Source organism: Chenopodium quinoa, unplaced genomic scaffold (genome assembly GCF_001683475.1).
Source record: "Chenopodium quinoa cultivar QQ74 unplaced genomic scaffold, ASM168347v1, whole genome shotgun sequence".
NCBI lineage: Eukaryota > Viridiplantae > Streptophyta > Magnoliopsida > Caryophyllales > Amaranthaceae > Chenopodium > Chenopodium quinoa.
The window spans coordinates 147,501-168,408 of record NW_018744729.1 but is presented as its reverse complement, the minus strand read 5'-3'; the positions used below and the strand labels follow the sequence as shown (position 1 = coordinate 168,408).

Here is a 20,908-nt window from a genome sequence, read left to right as displayed (position 1 = left end):
AGCAATATCATGAACGTACGAGAGGAACATGAACATGCTCAAAATAGACCTTTTTCGACTTTTTATATTAAAAAAAATTATTTAATAGCTTAATAGCTGCAAGACCAAAAGAGGGTGAAAAGAACCGAAAGCCCCTCTTTTACTTTGAAGTTCTTTCCAGATACATGGCTTACATACTCGGCTCAACCAACATTCTTGGAAAACAATCGAATCGAGGGTCCGGAGGAGAATTGGCCATTCAATCTTGTGAACTAATCGAGACCGAAATTGGAAAAAGAGATACGAACGAAGAAAAATAACCAATCGATGAAAGAACATGAAACCATTCTGTTTCAATAGAGGTACGAGAAACGGTTGAGGGCAATGAAGTAGGTGAAGTGGTTAAATTTTGCGAGCTGTTCCAACCACTGCTGGATGTGATTCCAAGAGCCAAACAAGAATGAATACCGCACAGAAGAGTCAAGACCAGGCTCCCTAATAGAATGTTTAACCGATCCATTCCGGATTGACCGAATTGGTACAGAAGTTGTAACATGGGAAAACTACAGAAAACACGACTTATTTGAATAACCCGGTGACCTACCAATTGTAGAAGTAGGATCTTTGGCAAGCAATAAGCACTTAAATAATACAATTCGAGTGTACCATCTTCTTTCTCATTTCGAAGAAAAGGTGCGGGAGGAAAAGGAAACAACAGAGGGATCCGAATCGGACCTAAATGGAAATGACATGAAAAGTCTTTTTCAAAACCTAGCATTAAGGGCGTTACGACAATATACGAGAGGAATGGAGAAAAACTCGTGATTGGTGTGGAGAAGAAGATCTGTTTATGATATAGTTCAAAAAAGAGTCGTCTCATTTTCTTACTTCTTCCTTCCTTCTAATTCATTCACTTCAAGGCTGGTTCTGAACGCTGCGTAACATCATCTTCAACCAACCTCTACCGTACGTACCTTTCGGTGCGGCCACTAAAGAATTGCTTATACACTAAACAGCTGCTTATATACGCTTACTAAAAGACTGACTTGACTTTCATTCAGGCAGCGTGAAACTAAGAAAGAGAGATGTGCCTAGGGCAGCATGCAAGCAAACTGTGTACGCTAAGAGAAGAAGAGAAATGTTCTAAATTATTACCACAAGAAAGCCGCCCCCCTATCTCTAAAGGGGCCCGTCACTTCGTTCGTACCTTCTTGGCTTAGGTTTCCAACTGAACTTAATGGCCTTGCCGCCCCGCCGCTAGCAGAAGCTAAGCGCTTTGGAAAGCGCGCTAAAAACGTTGCTTCTGTCGGCCTTTCTGTGCAACAGTCCACCAGTAGCGGAAGAGAGGGTTATATCGTACATACAATATTACTCCAATTCTTACGGAAGCTCTTTCTTACCAGTCAAGTAGTACAACAGCTGTATCTTATAGCCCGGCGCGGCGGGTCGCCTTTTGAATTCAGTAGATAGAGGAAACTCTTAGATAGATAAGGAGTAGGTGAGTGAGTCCTCAGTGACCTGAGCGATTTCGATCACCTAGCAGGCTTTTTATTTAGTAGGTAACATCGCCGAAGCGTATTATCAGATTTGGCTACGAACGATGATTGAGAGGGCACCGTCTTGTGCAACGCAACGATAGTTGGCCCTCTATGATCTTCTATCTGGTAGACTTGGTAAAAGGGCCCTTACTTTTTCCAGAATTAGAGTTCGACCACAGCCGCCCCCCTTTTTGGGGGAGGATCCAGTTCCTTGCCAACTATCGACCCCGATCTCTTTTCATTTGTTTTGGATATTTCCAAACCTAGCCTTCGTCAATCACACTAAAGCAGAGCACCCAACTATGGCAAGGCCTCCTTAAGGGTTAGGTTAGTAAATCCGGCTCGAGACGCGTTCGTTGACAAAACCGCCGTAGGAATGGAGACCTTTCAATAGAACAAAGGCGAACTGATCAACGAGAAAGAGGCCCTACTCACTACAAAGGAATACACTAAAAGATCGGAACTGCACTCATGCCTTTTCCGCATCAAGTTGACCGCTCCCCCCGCCCCCTACGTAGTGATTCTATCAATCATGTACGTGGGTAGGACCCTCCATTCCGCTTGGTATATCATGAGAAAAGAAAGCCATTTGCACCAGGCGCACCGCGCTTTCCCTTTCTCAGATGTTCGCCTTTCTAAGTCAAGTAATGGTGACCCGCCGAAGACTTACTTTCGAACTGAGGGTTCGGTTCGGTCAGTAGAGGGGACGACTTTGCCTACAATAGCCCCGCTCTCTAACCGACTGATCCCGTTGATCATATAACTGGGAGGGAACGTGTCATATTAGGGGTGAACGATCAGAGGTCTCCTCTAATATGACACGATGAGGCTGCTTTCTCTTTTAGTAGACTCAGCTATTTATATGAATGAAGAAATGAATGCCGGGCTCTTTCTTTCACTGCTAACCTCATTTTCTTAATTTAATGCTTCCATTTTTTCTTTCGTCGAGCCCCGAGCTTGTGGTCCTCCTTTGAGTGTGGGTTCAATTGGATGAATTTTTCAAGTAAAGGTCAACGTACATAGCAGCAAGGATGGTGCATCGCCTATTTCTTGTTCTCGCTCGGGAGCCAAAACGAACACGCCTGCCACCTACTTTGGACCTTCGACCAGGCATTCTGCCCTTGTCGAATCGGAACCAACTACCACTGCATTGCGCTCGAACAGTTGAGCGGCCGCCGGCCAGCAACTTCCGTGCACAGATATAGATTCATTAAAAAGAAAGGTCCTTGTTGAGTAAGGCTTCGGCAAGCAGAACAAAGTATGGGTTGGGTGCTTGAGCGCATCTTTCTCATTTCTCATATCGAAAAAGGCGAAACTTAGTTTTCGTTTTCTTGCAGGAGTGCTAACGCGCGCCCTTACGTTTTCTTCGCTTGCTCTGCAGTACGAACCTCATATAGAGCCGCGCCCTTTATGATGAGCAGCCAAGGGGCCGCCTTCTTTTCCGAACCAATCTTTATTTACTACTCAATCTTTTTTGGGGTGTATAGCTCAGTTGGTAGAGCATTGGGCTTTTAACCTAATGGTCGCAGGTTCAAGTCCTGCTATACCCAAAGCATCTAATTAGAAATTTTGTTTCTATGTAGAACTTCCTATCATCATATCGGCTATGACGTTCAATAAAGGGAGGGTAAGCGGTTTCAACTCTCCCTTGAATCTGTTCACTCGTGTCCCTTACCATTTTTTGACACTTCGTTCATTTGTCTTTAGGCACTCCAAAGGCATAATAAAGCATATAAGAAAGGCTTTCAGAAGAAATGCCCACAGCCACATTAGTACGCTTGGTTGACCTTCTTCGTTTTACTACTTCATTCAGGTCCCAATCTTGATTTCGATCTCCCAATAAGCAACTAACTGGAAGGAGGCGTATGAGCGGCGAGAGGAGAGACTAAAGGAATAGTTTTCGTGTGAACAGCATTCGTTGCCAAACCCCCTGTTTTGCCTACCGACCTTAACTTATCTTTCTAGCTCCTTTACCCTTACCAACGTCTGCATTCCTTTGATTGCTTGTTATATTCCTTATACCTACCATATTCCTTTGTCTTTGCACCTCAGCCCCGGCCGGATCGACCTATAAGAAGTCTTTTCTTTGCTGGCTTGACTCCAGAACTAGTAGAGGAAGGAAGCGATGATCGGTCTATCCCATTAGGCCTAATCCCGTTAGCCAATGAAAGGACTACCTTTCTTGGACTGTGAGCGACGACACCAGATCAGAGCGAGAGACGAGAAATGCGATTAAACTGCTTAACCTTACCAATATAGGCAATGTAATTGGCTTACTTCGCCCCAAAGATGAGACTAGGAGAGTTGCATGCTCAAATGTGATCAATTGTAAACAAGCTCTTGTACATCCAAAGCTTTTTAAAAGTCCGAAAAAAAAAACTTCTCGGAGGTGAAAAGACACCGACGGAGGATATGAAATAGCGCGACCAACCCTTGAACCTAGCCCTCGGACTTCACCTTTCTTTTTTAAAGAATGGCCTTTACAGCGCCCTATGCCGATTCCCACTTTCACTCTTTTGCCTCGAAGACTTCCTAGGGAGAAAAGTATAGGATGGAATTTTTATACTATAGTAAGCTCTTAAACTGGGCTTAGCCAAGTTGTCGCCGTTCACCAGTGGAATATTCCCATGATATAGTCGCTCATTCATTTGTGAATTCCTTTCTTGAGTCCAGGATATCATATCGGATATATATAAAAAGAGTTGCCAGAACCGGTGCTACACCAAAGCATGGGCTTTTTCTTTCTCAATTGATTTTGAATTACATGGCTGGGAATCTCTTTCCGGAGATAATGGAAAGATTTCCTCCGGAAGAGGCTTTCCGGCCGATTGTCCTCAGAATGGGGGCAACTGAGCAAACAGCGCGGGGTATGGGCCCCAACCCTACCCTAGCGGAAGTTCGGTGCTACATTCGTTGGCTTTGCCGCATTGAGCGCGGCAGTAGTACCGATGCCTTTACGGGGCCCCAAAAGCGTGTACCTGACATCGACCTTAAATTCGACATTCTGCGTTTTTATAGACTGAAAAAAGCGGATGAGATGAATTTGGAAACGAATCCCAGATCTGACTCAATAGAAACTTCACTCCTGGAGGTATGTAATCGCTTATTAGATGCTTTTGGTAGTTTACTCGCTAAAGCTATGCTTTTGGAAGGCAGCGGCCTTTAAGTTTAAGTAAGGCTCGGGCGATGTACTGCCTCGGGTGAACAAGTCTCCAAGAGGGCTCCACTCCCGACTCCTGGCCTCTCTCTGCCATGAGGAGAGTTCTGCTGTAAAAGCAACCTAAGCAGTGGTTGGCTAAGCCGTAACGCTGGCATACACACGAACTTTCTTTTTGACTTTCTCGTTTTGGAGGAGATCAATTCTTAACTGTAGGCAGGCACCCTATCGCTCGATCCTAGGGAAATGAAAACATTTGGTATCTCAGATTTCGCCACGCGGGCATACTTTATCTATTCGAATTGTTCGAAAAGCAACCCCCGTGATTACCTTAAGGGGTTCCGAATTCGCGTTCTTCTTCTATCTGTTTTTCTACACGCGTACCTCTTGCTTCTGTGTTGTTCTATTTGCGCCTGTTTGTTGCTTCTGTCGGGAAAGGCTGCTCCGAAGCTTACAGCATCTGGGTTGCACCACTTCTCAACAGATCTTGAGATCGACAAGGGCTAGGTCGAAGACCAACTTCTGATTTGTTTGTCGGATTGACCAATTGAATAGCGAAATAAATAGCGATAGACCAGCCAAAAGCTTCTAATAAGCGACTACGTACCTTTAAGGTGAAAGGTCGTAATGCCAGAGGAAGTGTGGCCAGAAGATGAGGTCGAAGATGGCTAGCTTTCTTGCTTGCTTTCCGTTCTGGACAAGGCAGACTTGCCGTCTCGCTCACTTCTTGAGAATTGAGACTAGGGGTAGAAGAGTAGGAATGAGAAAGCAGTCTTAGAGAAGAAGGCTTTCCCACGAAGAGAGATTTCGAATACTGAAAAAAGTAGGTAGTAGGCCTTCAACCAACCTACTTTCGTTTTTTTCTTGCGCACTTGACCTCGGAAAAGGAGAAAGAATCTTGCATCTATCTCGAGTTGCTCCCTTGAACGATCTATTCCTGGTTTTGTGACGTCGAGTTTGCTCTATTCTCTTAGCTCGGGCTCCTATCAAGCTTCGCTTCGCGCATGATAGCGGCATTATTGGGGAAGGAAGGCCGTACGAGAGTCTGATTCTGCTTTCACTCTTCTCAAGGGTTGTAATAGCTAAAGCTATGCTTTTGGAAGGAGGCCACCAAACAAAGGGGAGGTCTTTGCTTTCCCGTTAGAGATGCTAGTCTTTTTGTAATAATTGCTCTGCAGATCTTTTCAGGAATAAGAGAAGACGGTGCTCTTTCATCAGCTCTTTGGCTATTTGCTTGCGATAAAGAAAGAGTGAATTGACCCGAGCCAGGTAGTTCGGCTAAGACGGAAAGAAAGAGTTAGATCCTCTTTGAGATGAAATGCGGCAATGTCCTAATCAAACCAGGCGCGAGGTCAATGATTTAGCTCAAGAAGGGAATAATCGCCTTTATGCCTTGAGCCTTTTGCCTGCTTCTGCTTCATCTGCAGATCGGATTTTCAGCATCAAATCAATAAGTCAGCTCTGGCTTTCGGCTTCTATTCTGCCGCTGTTCGTATTAGTTATTCACGATTTCTGCCTTTAATGGTATCGATAGGGGCTTCCTCGAACTATCCGGAGCTTACTATAGAGCCGTAAAGAAGCATCCAACCCATAAGTCTACTAAGTACTCGTGTGCTTATGCGTTCGTTGCCTTTCTCTTATATCCGCTTTTCTTTTATGGCTTGCTGGATTCAGCTATCGCGCTTGCTTGAAGAGCCGATAAGAGTCTAGGATTCCTCTTTCTTTTTTTTTGCTATCTACGAACGTCAAAAGATGTGATGTGGTATCTTACTTATCTTAGTCTTAGAGATTGGATCTTATTCAAATGAAAATGAAAAGCCTACCTATCCCAGCTATGAAATCAGTAGAAGGAACACAGCCGATTCGGAAACATTCTCCGATTCCTCTACAGAATATGGTTGAGCAAAAGAAACCGACTCAGCAACAAAGACAAGTGGTAGCATACTATGTTTCCTCATAGGATTAGAAGACAGAATCTGGTTCTGTGGGGGAAGGAAGACCTGACTTCAGGAGTGGAAGTTAAGTTCCTACAAAGGAAGATTCATTAGTTCTATTTAAGATTCTTATTCAAGATTTTTTCTTTTTTTTTTTCAAAAGTGGAGGAGCATGCATGATACAGAGACTCTTCTATGCGAATGTTCTTGCTTTCAAAAGACGAGTAAGGGACGGGGAGTTTCGGGAACAACCGGATTTGAAAGTTCACCCTTACCCTATAGTATAGTAGACTTTCTTTTCCCTATCTAAGCTATATCAACATAGCCAACTAGAAAAAACGAATCCGCTTGTCAATTATTGGTGTAATACTCACTCGTCAATTATTGGTATAAGAATTTTACACTGATCAGGTGGTCTCAGTCTCATCCGTGTAATAATTAGGAATTATTCTTCCAACTCGTCCCAGAATGGGCGTTATGGCAAAGAACAAGAAGAAAAGAAAAGAAGGAATTTGTCCAATAGTAACAAAGGGTGCTTCCACAGGTTGACATCCGATCCAACCTAGTAGTAAGCAATCCGCCAAAAGCAACCAAAATAGTCCTTGGTAAATCGGGCGAAAACTTGAACTACGTACATACATACTTTTAAAAAAAGGTAAAGCCAAGAGACATATAAAAACGGGTGCTATTGCGGCTACACCTCCCGATTTGTCGGGTATACTACGAAGAATGGCATAGATGGGTAAGAAATACCATTCCGGCACAATATGAGGCGGGGTGGGCATCGGATTAGCAGGTATATAATTGTCGGGATGCCCCAAAACATTAGGAGCATAAAAAATCCAAAAGGAAAAAAAGATAGCAAAAGCTACCCAACCTACTAGATCCTTTACATAAAAATAAGGGTAAAAGGCAATTTTATCCATCTCTGAATGTACACCTAATGGATTATTTGATCCATATTGATGCAATGCGGCCAGATGAAGAAGACTGGCGCCTACTAAAACAAAAGGGAGTAAATGATGAAGACTAAAAAAACGATTTAAGGTGGCATTGTCCACGGAGAAACCACCCCAAAGCCAAGTCACTATGCTATCTCCTACTACAGGTATAGCGCTAGCTAAGCTTGTAATTACTGTAGCTCCCCAAAAGCTCATCTGACCCCAAGGTAGTACGTATCCTATAAAAGCTGTCACAATCATTAATAAGAAGATTACAACTCCGAGACACCGAACAAATTCCCTAGGACTGCTATAACTCGCATGATATAGACCACGAAAAATATGAAGGTGAACCACAATGAGAAACATACTTGCCCCATTAGCATGCATATAACGGAGCAACCAGCCCCCTTCAACATCCCTCATAATGTGTTCTACGCTGTTGAAAGCTAGATCCACATGAGGTGTATAATGCATAGCTAAAAAAACGCCAGTCACTATCTGAATGACTAAACAAATCCCAGCTAACGAACCGAATCCCCACCAATAACTAATATTGCTCGGGGTTGGATAATCTATAAAATGCTGATTAAGTGTGGAAAATATGGGTTGTTTAAGAACAGAGAATCGTTGGTTTCTTATACTCATTTGCTTTGCCAAGATTCTTTCTATTGTGACAACTCTTCTTCCCCACCCCAGTCACTCCCCGTCTTCCTCCTAGACGCCACTGGTACTATTCATCTATATATGGATGACTCCTGCTTTCTCCCCAATGGAATGATCTGGACCCTTACTTGTTCTAAGTAAGCAAATAGGAATTACCTTGCGAAAGGACCTCTAAATCCGACGACCTTGGCTGAAAAGCTCCCAATTAGGTCAGTAGCTGTTTAGAGCCGAAGGAGCTCTTTTGATTATTCTATTATATTTGGGATTCTTTAGACTACGTACTTGCCTTTAGGGGATCGAAGTTGGATGAATCTCCAGTGGTTCCTTCCATCGGCGTCATCGAACCACATTAGCAATCCAGAAGAACTGGAAGCTCGAAACGACCGGTCAAAGGAATTGAATGGGACCCCTAGAAAAGAGCGTATAAAGGGAGGGAATTCGAAAAAGTAACTCTTTCCAACCTTTTCTATCTATAGAAGTAGGTTTTTGAAAGTCAATTTTATCTTTTTTTTTGCGTTGGTTTTTCCAACGAAACAAAGCACTTTATTGTCTTTCTCATTCGGAAGGCTCAGTCCCACACTCGGACTTCAATGATGGGAACAACCTCTGCACTCCGGCGCTCCAATGAACAAGAGTTCTCCGCCTTACTATATTTAGAATAGTGGTCGATCTTTCGGGAGTCACTTTCGTAACTTATTTAAAAATGTTATACCCGGTGAGATTCTATCTTTCCAAGAGTACTACCCTGTACGTAGTCTATGTCTGGAAAGCATACTTGACAGGAGATAGACGCCGGCGGTAGAGGGGTCCCCCACTTAGATTCCCGCCCCGTTAGCATCTCCGATTCGAGATAAGGGATTAGTCCGTTAGGTCTTTTCGGTCACGGAGCCGGAAAAACCGGTATCGGGATCTTTACAAAAAGCTTTCTAACGTCTTTTTTGTTTTAGCTGCGAGCAATCCACGTTTGTGATCTCGTATATTTCGATTTTCCGGCATCTTACTGACCCTCATCTTTTTGCAAAAAGCCGCTCCACGGTAGTAAAGTCTCATCTTGTGTGTTGGCTGAAGTGACAATAGTTACATTGAACCCTCGAATATGTTCGAAGATCTCAAAATGATCTTCTAGTTCCGGGGAGAATTCGCAAAACTCCGTTTCCATCGAGAATTGAATGGAGTTTTCCCGTATTTCCACCAGAGAATCTAAGAGAGACATTACTGTCGAGATTCTGACCAAAAAATGAAACATTCCATGCCCTCGGAGAGTGCTTTGTCGTGCTAGGTCATTGACATATCCTTTGTCTTTATTTGACCCCAAGAATGGATTGGATCGAAACGACTTTCCTATCGAGCCCCTGCGTGTCCGTATAAATTTCTGACCGCACGGAATCTCCATAGCCAATTTTCCATTTTGGATTATGAAATCAGAAGGTGCTGCCTTTGGTACTACTCTTATTTCACACAATCCAGGAACGTCCATAACGTTGGCGTGATTCGGTTTGAGCAACGGATCTTGACGTGAAACATCTTCGTAATGAAAATGGAGGGGAAACATGAGTTGGCTTTTCTTTTCAAATCTCTATAGCATGAGCACTGTTCCCTGCCCGCTTCAAAAGGATAGTGGTAAGAACGAGACTTTATTATACAGTAGAGTAGCCAAAGGGCTTTCAGCCATATAGCTGAAAGATCATCTTATATAAAATCCGATTGATTGAGTATTTGGAAAACAAAAAAAAGTTCCCGTCCCTTTTTGGGACGTGGTAATACAAAAAGTCAAAGAACCTAGAAGGTGACCGATAGGTATAAAATCATTCTGATGGTCATATTTTAAAACTTCCTTGGCCGTGTAGAACATGGATTAGCATTATGTCATTCTTACAAGTGATCACCCATCCAGGATTGGAAGAAGTGCTATATGAAGACTTCGAGATCAAATAGAATATGTTTCTTTCCATTCCTCGTGAGCCACTTATTTCTCCGAAACAAGAGATCAAAGTGATTTTCTTCCTTTTTCCAAATAAGTCGGCGGCCTTACACCATTGGGATACTTCGAATAAACTAGAGTACATATAGGATACACCTGTGTTAAAACCTTTTCTCAAGATATCTTCCAAACTCTTGGGATCCTTGCTTTGGATGTTGTTCCCCCGGTGTGAAAGCAGTTGATTTCGTAGTTTTAGAATTCTGCTGATCCCAAGTACTCCATACCTATCATTGCATATTAGAATATAGAAAGTAAAGAAGAAGAGGCATAACCAGAAGAATTGTGTGAAATAAGTAAATTGATCCAGTTGAGGCATAAGAATGTTTGATTTTAAGTGATTCTCTCCAGACAGCTTAACTCCGTCAAGCCTCTAGATTTGGTGGTTAAAGTATGTATAGGTGGTTGGTTGTTGACCAACAACGGAATGGGACAGGCATTGTTTGAGCCCTTTTTCCAAGTTAAGAAAGACTGCTTCTGACGAAAGACCCTTCACTGCACACTTTCTATCTGTCTCTATTATCGGCTGCGTGCTATCGGAGAGAGAACAACGGGAGGTTCAGTCAAAAACATTTACCGACATTCAGAATCTTTTTTTCTTTATATACGCAATTACAATAAGAATTACTGCTTGCCTATAATATAACCTGCAAGCTTGCCGGATTGCCTAAGAGTGTAGGTATTATTATATTGGCTTGATCATTTTCTAAAGATCCTCAAGAAAAAATTTGAGCTATTCTCATATATTCTTTTGTTACCAAAGCTTCGAAGTTCTATTCCTTCTTTCGCATTGTCTTTTTCAATGGATCTGAAGTTGGGAAGGTTGGAAGATATGGGAGATATGTCAATGGAAACCTTAAAGAATTCACTGCCCTTGAACATGGCGTCTTCCTCGTTCTTCGCTTTTTCCAGCCCACTGACTTGTCCCCGAATCCCAGCTGCGTGTTTTCTAGGGTTTTTCAATTCTGACTTTCTGGAATGGCGAACATTGATATTGAAGGAGATTCCTGAGGATGGAAGAGTACCGAAGACGAAGATCGTGTGTACGCTTGGACCGGCTTCGAGGTCGGTGCCGATGCTAGAGAAGCTGCTGAGAGCGGGGATGAATGTCGCTCGATTTAACTTCTCACATGGAACACATGAGTATCATCAAGAGACTTTTGAAAATATCAAGATTGCTATGCAGAACACTCAGATCTTATGTGCTCTTATGCTTGACACCAAGGGACCTGAAATTCGTACTGGATTTCTGAAGGATGGGAAGCCCATCCAACTGACAGAGGGACAGGAAATCACTGTTTCCACTGATTACACCATCAAGGGAGACACAGAGATGATTTGTATGAGCTATAAAAAGTTGGCTGTGGATCTAAAACCAGGAAACATCATCTTGTGTGCCGTAAGTAAGGTATGCAAAAGTCTCCTCTTTTGCCAGTTCCAATTCCCGGAATTCTACGGAATGCAGCAGTACAGTTCACTTTCTAACATCTGCTGCTGATTCTTCCTAACAACCTATTTTATATAAGACAATATCTCCCTCTCTCTGTCTGTACTTGGAGTTCTAGCTTTCTTTCATATCAGGCTCTTCAGCATGGAAGCCTTTCGCCTAAGAGTTAGTTAAGAGTTTTGGCTTCTAGGGCAATAAGACTTTTTCTAAGTTTGGTAGGATTATATCCGTCTATCGCCCGATTGTGGGCATATTCCTTATACCATTATATGGATGTCCGTTTCGGTAAAAAAGGGATAGATTCTCAAGCAGTGAATTCGTCGAAAAGACTATCAGTTGATTCTCCAAGAGTAAGAAGGCATTCCCTCACAACCTAGCATGAATTTCGTTCCTCCCTCCTACTCCTCGTCCATTAAACAATAGAAGTTGTCCTTCAAAGAGGCTATTCAAAGAGGGGATTGGTGCAAAGACCTTCTTTGTCCTTTCCTAATCGCCTATTGCTTATACTATTGATTCACTGTCTATACGCCCATCCTATTATCATCTCAGCAGGGCATTTAATGGTAATTTATAGATTCATATTCATATTAAAGATATGCCCGAATCGAAAGAAAGACCAGGGGTGAATGTCTTACTCCTGTAGAATTGGTACAGCCCAATTTCAAACCTTATGTCTAAGTTGTACTCCGGTTTTTCCTCCTCGTACCTTTTAGGCCCTTCTCTATTGCGATGGTTGACCTCTTCTTTGACAGACCATTGGATGAAAGGCCTCAACTTCGGATGATGACTAGCTAGGATTAGATCAAAACACCATTAAGTTAAGGCACATTTTAACCTAATTAACTGAAGCAGATGCAGGACCCGAAGTCTTCGACTCAGGCTCAGACGAACCGAGAGTCCTGTCTATCCTTAGTCACAGCGAAAGACTTCTACTTTTGATCTAAAAAGAGCACTCTCAATTTCTTCAGTTGTGACTGGTTGACAGAGAGAGCTCCTGGCTTCATTGCTCAAAGTTCTACCTTTCCTCATAATACTCAGATCAATACAAGGCAAAGAGTCTGCACATGAGCCTAACAGACCCTTGTAGAAACTGAGAATCTCCTCTCAAATCGCATCTGCATCAGTAATTTGGTTTCCACTCCTGTCATGCAGCATATTTCTTTTGTTAGTGGCAAACCTCTTCTGAATCTTCGCACTATTATTTACCCTTACTCTAGTTTCCAAGAGACCAACCGCTGAGATTTTATGCTTATTTAGGAATTTTTTAACCTCCGTTTTTGGTGCCCACGGGGCCCTTACATTCCAAGTGCACACAATCATTTGACCACGGGGGGGACCCCCGGATGGTCTAGCAGCATAGTCATTCTCTTCCATTTCCTCCTCACTATCCATTTCATGGATCTCCTCATCCTCATTGAGCACATGAAAAGGATTCTTTCTTCCCAGACTTCGAAGGTATATTCCTTTTCTGATGTTTCTTTTGGACCACTTTCCAGCCTTCCTGTGCTTCATCATTAACAGGAGCATGATGATTAGGTGGAGTAACATTAGTATTAGCCGGAACTTCCTGAGTCTTCTTAACAACCCACACTTTCTTAGGTTGTTTAGAGCTTGCATTCTTGTACACCGGAGCCCAATCATCACATGAATGTCCAACCAGTTGACATTTCTGACAAGGAGTCCAATCGTACCAAACTTCTTGCTTAAACACATTTCCCTTCCTATCTTCAATCCATATGACTTCAGGCAGGGGCACAGTAACATCCATTTCCACTAATAATCTAGCAAATGAAATTCTAGCTTGAGAGGCGGATTAGGAAGCTTAACCCAAATGGGAATCACCTTAAGAATTTCCTCATAGAAATCAAAACTGACAGACCAACATAGGCTGACCAAAGTGAGGACCGGAGTACACAATCTCATTCTTATCTTCAATAGAGAAAAATTGGATAACAAAAAACCCCCCATCATGTAAGAAAACAACAGGTTTCTTAACATTCCCAAGAACTCATCGCTAAACTTCGTTATAGGCCTCTATAGAGGTATCTGGTTTAATGTTCTTATCTATCTAACCCTGTATATCAGTCTTAGGTATCAGGCTTCTTATCGTCTGTCTTATTATTCTCTTCTAATGTATGGTTAGTTCCCTCGCTTTCTTCTTCGCTATCTAGCATCGTTCTTTCTTCAGTTGGCACCAAATCCTTACTTATTTTATTTTCCATACTAGCAATTTTCTCTCTAAGACGGAGATTCTCCATCTTTTGGGAAGAGAGTTTCTGTTTCATGCTAAAGAAAATCTCTTTTCCTGCGTTATCTAGACTTTCTAAGTCAAACACTACCTTAGGAGTACTACCCACCCATTTACCACCAATGTGGAGTAGCAGTCATCTCTGGAGATGTAAGGGTACATATAGATACTAGAACATGCTGTGATAGCTGCAGCTATCTGAATAGCGGAGTTCTTCGAAGGATCCCACCGATCAATTGTATCGCCCATATTAGTGTAATAACTTAGCACATATTTGTAATTTCCAAGGTAATCACCGTCTAACCATGATTCTTGCCGCATCCTATACAGGTATTCTTTGATACCACCGATATCTGTCTTCGCCTTTTAGGGGAGAACGCGGGAAGCATTCTCATAGTTAGAGAGAGTCTATTCTTTCTTCTTTAATGTTGAATGTAAGGAAGTGGCAGCAGTAGAAGAGGGGGTCTTTCTGTTCTCTCTTGGTCAGCTAGGGCTAATGGGCGAGGGCCTTCCTCTGCTAGCGACTACCAGATCAGCTTCGAGAGCATCTGTGCGGTAAGCCGTCCTGAAAGCAGCCAAAGACCCTATTCTATTCCGAGATTCCTTCTCTCCATCTTATCCTTCTTGTTAACCGCTCGTGGGTATCTTACCTATTGATTAGAAATGTATATTTACAGAGTAGTCAGAGGCAATTCGCTAATATTGAACCTTTTCTATCATCTTTCTTTCCTCAAGCATAGTATATACTAAGATCTTCGAACCTAGTGTAAAGCATAAGGCTGTTTACTTGCTTACTTGTTAGAGTAAGGGCAGTCATCGCTTGGACAAAAGATAGTGGCACTAATTGAACCCTCCTTTTCTGGTACCAAGGACTCGAATGCTAGCTACTGCTACAAGAGAAGTACGATTTTTTCTATAAAAAAGACAGGAAGCACTATATGATTGGCGAGAATTGACGAATGCTTTCTTGCTGCTTTTGAGGATGATAGAGATCTAAATCTATAATTGTACTAGCTAAGCGAAATGGCTCTTCCTTTTTTCTGGTGAATGAATACTATTTGATAGAAAGGAAAGGAGGACTCATTGCAAGCCAAGGCCAAGAAGCAGAAGACGGTAGGTAGTACGTAGGTGGAATTGACCCCCAAAAGGGAGGAAAAGCATGTAGACTTCATGTTAACCAACAATTATGATAAAAGATTCACTAGGAATGGGCTATTCCCAAATCGGCTATAGATCGAATAATTCTATAAGAGATCTTATCAGACTTTCTAAACTCGTTAGACTTAACTGCTGTTAATACTCAAAAATTTCGATTATTCGACCAGAAGAGGGTATTCTCCTTTCTCAGCGTACGAAGAAGTGAAAGCACATGGCACAGCTTATCGCGGATTGGAGAAGCGAGATATTTTATTCAATCGATTGATCATGCGAGACGCTAAAAGAGAAGAACAGCATCGGTCTTTATCCCAAAACGGTACACACAGGTGAGTTCGATTCTCGCTCTACCTTATTCCATTAAGCTAAAAACTATAGATTGTTGGATCTCGTTGGTAGTGACAAGGACAGAATCTCCTATAGGCCGTTCCTGTATAGCAGTCTCATCAACCCGATAGGCCGAAAGAGACGAATCCGTTAAAGACTGCATTGAGTATGTCGCATTGGATACTGACTCCTGAGAGGGTGACTCATCACTCTTGCCTTTGGTCAAAACCTGTTAGTTGGATTGCTTGTTTGAGAGATAAGTTCGAAGATATTAGCCCTATGTAGAGTAGAGAAGGAAGCAGTTACAAGTTATATATAGACTTGAGGGGTAAGGAATGGGACAGGCCTTACGGTGAGAAGGATATGAATGAGAATTCCAAACAACACTAGAGGATGTTGCTCTCAGCACTAGCGCTTGTGCTAGGTTCCGATCCCGCTTCTTTGATCTATAGGCCATGTGTACCTTTCTGCTTGCTAGGAATTTTTCTTTCAAAATGAGATCTATTACCGCTACCGCTTTCAAAGAAAGGGGGATTAAAAAAGATATAGCAAAGAGATACGTCTAGGAGTCCACATGCTAAATGAATCGAGACCCTAATGGCAATAAGATAGCCTAATCCCTGTATAGCTGTGAGAGAGTGCCCGGCACGGAATGACATAGATGAGTGATTCTCTCCTGATTTCACTTAAGGGCAGCCTCGCTCGACGAAAAGGAATCTCTACGTGTCAGGGTTATAGGGCACAAATAAAGGAGATTTGAAGAAAGTGAGCTTCCAGCCTAAACAGAAGGCTTATACTTATTAGTTGCTATAGGAGACGGACCGAAGCCACAAGGCGGGACCCCGGTACTAATGGTCAACCTAAATTGGGCAAAGGCTTTCAGAAGCTAAGCCGATGGGGCTGGCTTCGCTATAGAAAATGACAATCTATAGATAAGAAGGGGGGGCTTTTCTCTCTCAAAGAGGGCAAAGCTCCTGGGCCTGATGGCTTCCCAGAAAGCTTCTTTCAAACCTGTTGGCATATCATAGGCAGCGACATTTGCAAGGCGATCCTCTTCTTCCCGTGAAGGCTCAATGAATTGCTGTTTTATTTTATTACTGTAATTCCTAAATAAAGCAATGCTATCTCCATTGATCAGTTTAGGGCTATATTTTTTGTTTTGCCAACTTTCTTCATTATCAAAAAAATCTTGGCGATAAGGTTGCCTTCTATCTAAACTTGTATCTGAGTATCAAGGTGCCCTTATTAAGTTAAGGGCTTTAGCGCCAGACAAAAGAATATTGGATTGGCATCGGAGCTTGTTAATTCGTTGCAGCTGAAAGCTAGAGGTGGTAACATTCGTTGGGTTGAAATTGGACATTCGGAAGGCGTATGACACCAATAAATGGCACTTTTTATCATAAGTTCTCGCTCACTTTTTTGAGCAAAAATGGTTGGATTATCCTCCTTCCTTGCCACGGCGAATATGTCAATTCTTATGATATGAATGGTGGTCCATCTGGCTTTTTCTCCTGCTTCCAAACCTAATTGAGCTACTGAGCCTTTATTAGGATCAAGGAAAGACCTACACCGAGTGCTCTCCTGTTGTTGGTCGCCGTCCCTGCCCCATGGTTCAAACCTTTGTGCACAGCTCTTCCCCTGGGTCTACCCTAACCGAGCCGGATTTTAGCTCCTACCTTTCGTATGAAGTCGCTTATGCGAAGCTTAAGGAAGGAAAGGAGAGTTTCACTTCGGTTGGGTTTGTGTTCAGCCGACTTGACTACATATCATGCTACAAGCAAAAAGAAATAAAGCACCCAAGCTTGCTTCTTTCCTTATTCCCTCAGGTTCAGCAGATCCAGCTCTAGCTAGTTCCTCCGGAAGCTTTGAACCGTAGTCTATCATATCCTTCTCGGCTGTTATCCTCCGTTCAATGATTCTCTTCATTATATATTCTAGGAGAAAGCTTTCTACGGGATGTTCCTTTCCTCGTAGAGTTCCCAGCCTGTCTACTGATTGGATAGCTTATCTAGTCTTTTCTTTCCAAGAGGAAATCCTACTAGCTTAGCACTGTTGGAATTCTGGTTTTGCCTTAGACTTCGACTAAGCTAGGACGAACCTTCTTTCTTAAAGAGCTGGACGTCTCACCTTGACATCGGGATATGTTATAACTTCAAACTTCTCCGCTCCGAAATTGACTGACAATTACTGGCTGTACTTTAAAGGATAAGTTCCATTCACTCCCTGGAAATAAGATCCAACTGGTATGCCATTCATGCTTCTTTACAGTACGAGAACAGATTGACAGTGAAAGCTACTGGCCACCCATATCTTCTTGCCAAGATATCCTTTCCTTCTCAGACATGGAACTTTCTATCCTCTCCTTACAGTCGAGAGATTACTTTCCTCTCGCTTCGACGACTCCGCTCTTACCCTTTTCTTTCGGTCGAGCTAGGCTTCACTTCCTATCACCCTTAGTTGAAGGAGAGCGTAGGAAGCCAAAGACCTGTTTTGAGTTCTGAGTTGAATAAGGCAGGGATAGGTTCATTTTGAGATCAGAATCGGTCTTCGATCCGTTCATTCTGTCTGAAGGCTATACTGAAGTATAAAGAATCAACGAGGGAAGCTCATTCCGGCAGGTACTCCTAGTCCCTTAACTTATTCCTGAAACAGAGGCAGATAGTAAGAGGTATTCGGACAGATAACGAAGAGTTAGGCGGGACCACTAGAGATGCTCCTATACTAAAGGCTATCGGAAAAGCAAGAAAGTCAGGGATGGTGCGGAAGCACGTAAGCATCCCGAGCAAGATAGATAGATCTTCCGTTTTGGTGCGGAAAGACAAGCGCTGAGCAAAAGCGTTCGCGATCCTCTCCTAAGACGAGTCAAATAAGCGAGTAGGAAGGAGAATCGATCATTTACGGTAGGCTGCTTCTTCGCAATCAGTCCTAGATGACTGATCGTCCATGCTTACACGCAGGAGCGCTCACAGACTCTCGCTGGTTCACCCGCGTCTAGCACTAAGGCAAAGGGAGAGAGCTAAACGAAGTCCCGAGAATGAGCCCGGATCCCGCTTGCTTAGCCTGGCCCTTAGCTTCAACGATCTCTCTAGTACACCTATTTAAACCCAAAAGTCAGGCACCTACCGTTACACCTTCCTTCCAGAGTCCTCTTCTGCCTGTCTGTTAATGAAAGTCCGCCGGAGCGGGGTCTTATTAAGGAAAAAGGTTTGATTGACATCTCCGTCGTATTGAAAGACTGAAGGAATGAAATAGTAGATTTGTCCCCTACGCTTCTACAGTAGGAAAAGGGGAATCCGGATTAGATCGACTAACGGAGCGACGAAGCAAGTAGTCAAAGGTGAGGCTTTGGTCCTACTAAGGCGATAAGGCAAGAAAAGAAGGAAGGTTGCCCGCGTACCACTCCTGCGGTAATAGAATCAAAGAAAGAAAGAGACCAGAAGAGTTTAAACAAGCGTATTGACTGCGGGGAATCGATCTCAAGTCGAATTCTACGGCAAGCTAGGGAAAGGCGAATAGAAAGCTTCAAGCGATTTAGCCGTCGGTTTGTACACTTTTCTGCTCTTTGACGACCTTAGGCTGAAGGAAGAGACTAAAGCGAATTATTCATCAAGCTTATCATGACGACGGAAGTCTGAGAGGGGACCGATCTTCGTCCAACGCTGGGATTGGTACTTTCTTTGGCACAGGGCTACCTTCCAACTTGGTACCCTAGATTCACCAGTGAGCTGCCGAATGACCAGCTTGGAATCTCCGCGAACTTATAGGAACTGAAACCCCATTAGGACCGCCGCTTCGAGGCCAATAACAAGCGATTCAAAAGAGTTGGTATGCGCGCACATAGCACTTGCGAGACAAGGGGTACTCAAAGACCTTTTGACTACGGTTCCAATAAGTAATCTCGGGAAATGTTAAGTTATTGCGTCCCCCGGGCATTAGATTGCAGCTTAGCGTGAAGTATAGGTTATGCGTTATGTGGCAGAATCAGAATTAGAGTATCAAAATCTCGAGGGGAATCGTCGTATATATGATGAAAGGGATGTTGACTCGAGTGGGCTTCCTTTCCTAAAAAAAAAGAAGCGGCGTAATCGTAAGAATCACCAAGACCATGATTGTCGCCTAACCAAGGCAAAAATCTGGACCCACTGGAATCCTACACTCTTCTCAGTTGGATCTTTTTCCTTAGCGTGGATCGGGATTGAGCATTCCTCTCCTTTAACTTGGATCGCTTGCATTAGGATAAACAAGGGGGACTGAGTTTGTAGTTTGTGTGAAATCCGCTTGCTTTTGAAGGGCTTTTCATTCGACCAATCAGGCTGGCTCAACAGGAGAAGGTGGCCATGAAAGCCAGAAGTGGATGCTGATTCTCTCTGAGTGCTAGTCGAGATTGCTGATTAACTAAGGGTTGAAGGGGCTTAGCTAGCTATCTTGTCTTTGCCCTGGGACTTTTTTTTCTTTAAAGACAGACGACTTGTGACCTATCACGTCATTCCATTCCCTTAGGTGACGTCCTTTATGATTATATAATCAACTAATTAAATGGTGATGGTTCCTACTTGAAGTATATCTAAGCTCTTTCAATCACATAGGAAAAATCTCACTTGCAGAGTCTTCCGAGAAGGGCTCAGCCCGCTATAAGGACTCCGAGAAAGCAATTGCCCATAAAGAAAAATGCATTCACTCACATACCTTTGCGCCATACACAAAGCTTGTTTCAGAGCGTACGAAAGGAGGATCCTTTTGCCTTCATTCCGTTGAAACAAGAAAAGACCGTCTTCGTTGGTACCGTACCGATATGACTTCCGATCGATAGGCAGCTAGGAGTTAGGAGTTCTAGTTGCTGAAGTGGGTCTTTGATGGCGATTTTGCTTTATCTGAAACTCTCTGTCGTACCCCGGTTCGTCTATCGAATGGTTTTTTTGAACATGGCTGCCCGTCTGGATGATATATAGGAATCAGTTTACCTCGTCCAATTGACTTGCTTGCTACAGCAAAGGAAATTGTTCGAACTACGGAACCTGAGGGACTATCCCATTAATAAAGACTGAAGCTAGACTAGCAGCCTCGCCCATCCACACCGCTGATTGCTTAAATTCCCTGGCCTTCCAGGCAAGCCAACTCATGATGAATCTCTTGCTGCAACATCAGTCTCGCCCTTTTCAACCATCAAAAAGAACAGTACCAGCACATAAAACGACTTGCTCTCTGGAATCAAGTCTTCTTCAATGGCTCACTTCGCCTACGCAACGAAGAGAAGTAGTTTACTTGCTTGCTTAGCTCGAACATGCCAACAGCATTCCGTTCACTTACGCAACATTGACTCGTTTACTTGTTAGCTAGCTCTATTCCACACCTTATATTTCATGGAATCTAAGGTTCTGAAAGAATGTCGTAAGTGGTGAACGAAGTTGACTCGCTCGTTAGAGGAAGTGATCGCAAATTCGAGTTATCTTAGGAGAAGTGAATTCAAAGTTCCTTCACATCTGTGCATGCTTTCCGAGTGAAGCGTTGTCATCGATTGAATTGGCCTCACGTGACCTT

General features: G+C 43.1%; 2 protein-coding genes and 1 non-coding gene across 3 annotated transcripts; 1 reads left to right on the top strand and 2 right to left on the bottom strand.

Annotated features, from left to right (window-relative positions):
* The first annotated feature begins 2,994 nt into the window (after positions 1-2,994).
* On the top strand, positions 2,995-3,067 carry TRNAK-UUU. Its single transcript has one exon. It is a non-coding gene; the product is annotated as a tRNA-Lys (tRNA).
* Positions 3,068-6,754: 3,687 nt separating this feature from the next.
* LOC110703539 (cytochrome b) lies at positions 6,755-8,309 on the bottom strand. Its single transcript, XM_021881335.1, has one exon. It carries the CDS (start codon positions 8,195-8,197, stop codon positions 7,016-7,018), a length of 1,182 nt encoding a protein of 393 aa, XP_021737027.1. The 5' UTR covers positions 8,198-8,309; the 3' UTR covers positions 6,755-7,015.
* Positions 8,310-8,631: 322 nt separating this feature from the next.
* On the bottom strand, positions 8,632-9,840 carry LOC110703545 (60S ribosomal protein L5, mitochondrial). Its single transcript, XM_021881340.1, has one exon. The coding sequence runs from the start codon at positions 9,765-9,767 to the stop codon at positions 9,213-9,215; it is 555 nt and encodes a 184-aa protein (XP_021737032.1). The 5' UTR covers positions 9,768-9,840; the 3' UTR covers positions 8,632-9,212.
* Positions 9,841-20,908: the final 11,068 nt, after the last annotated feature.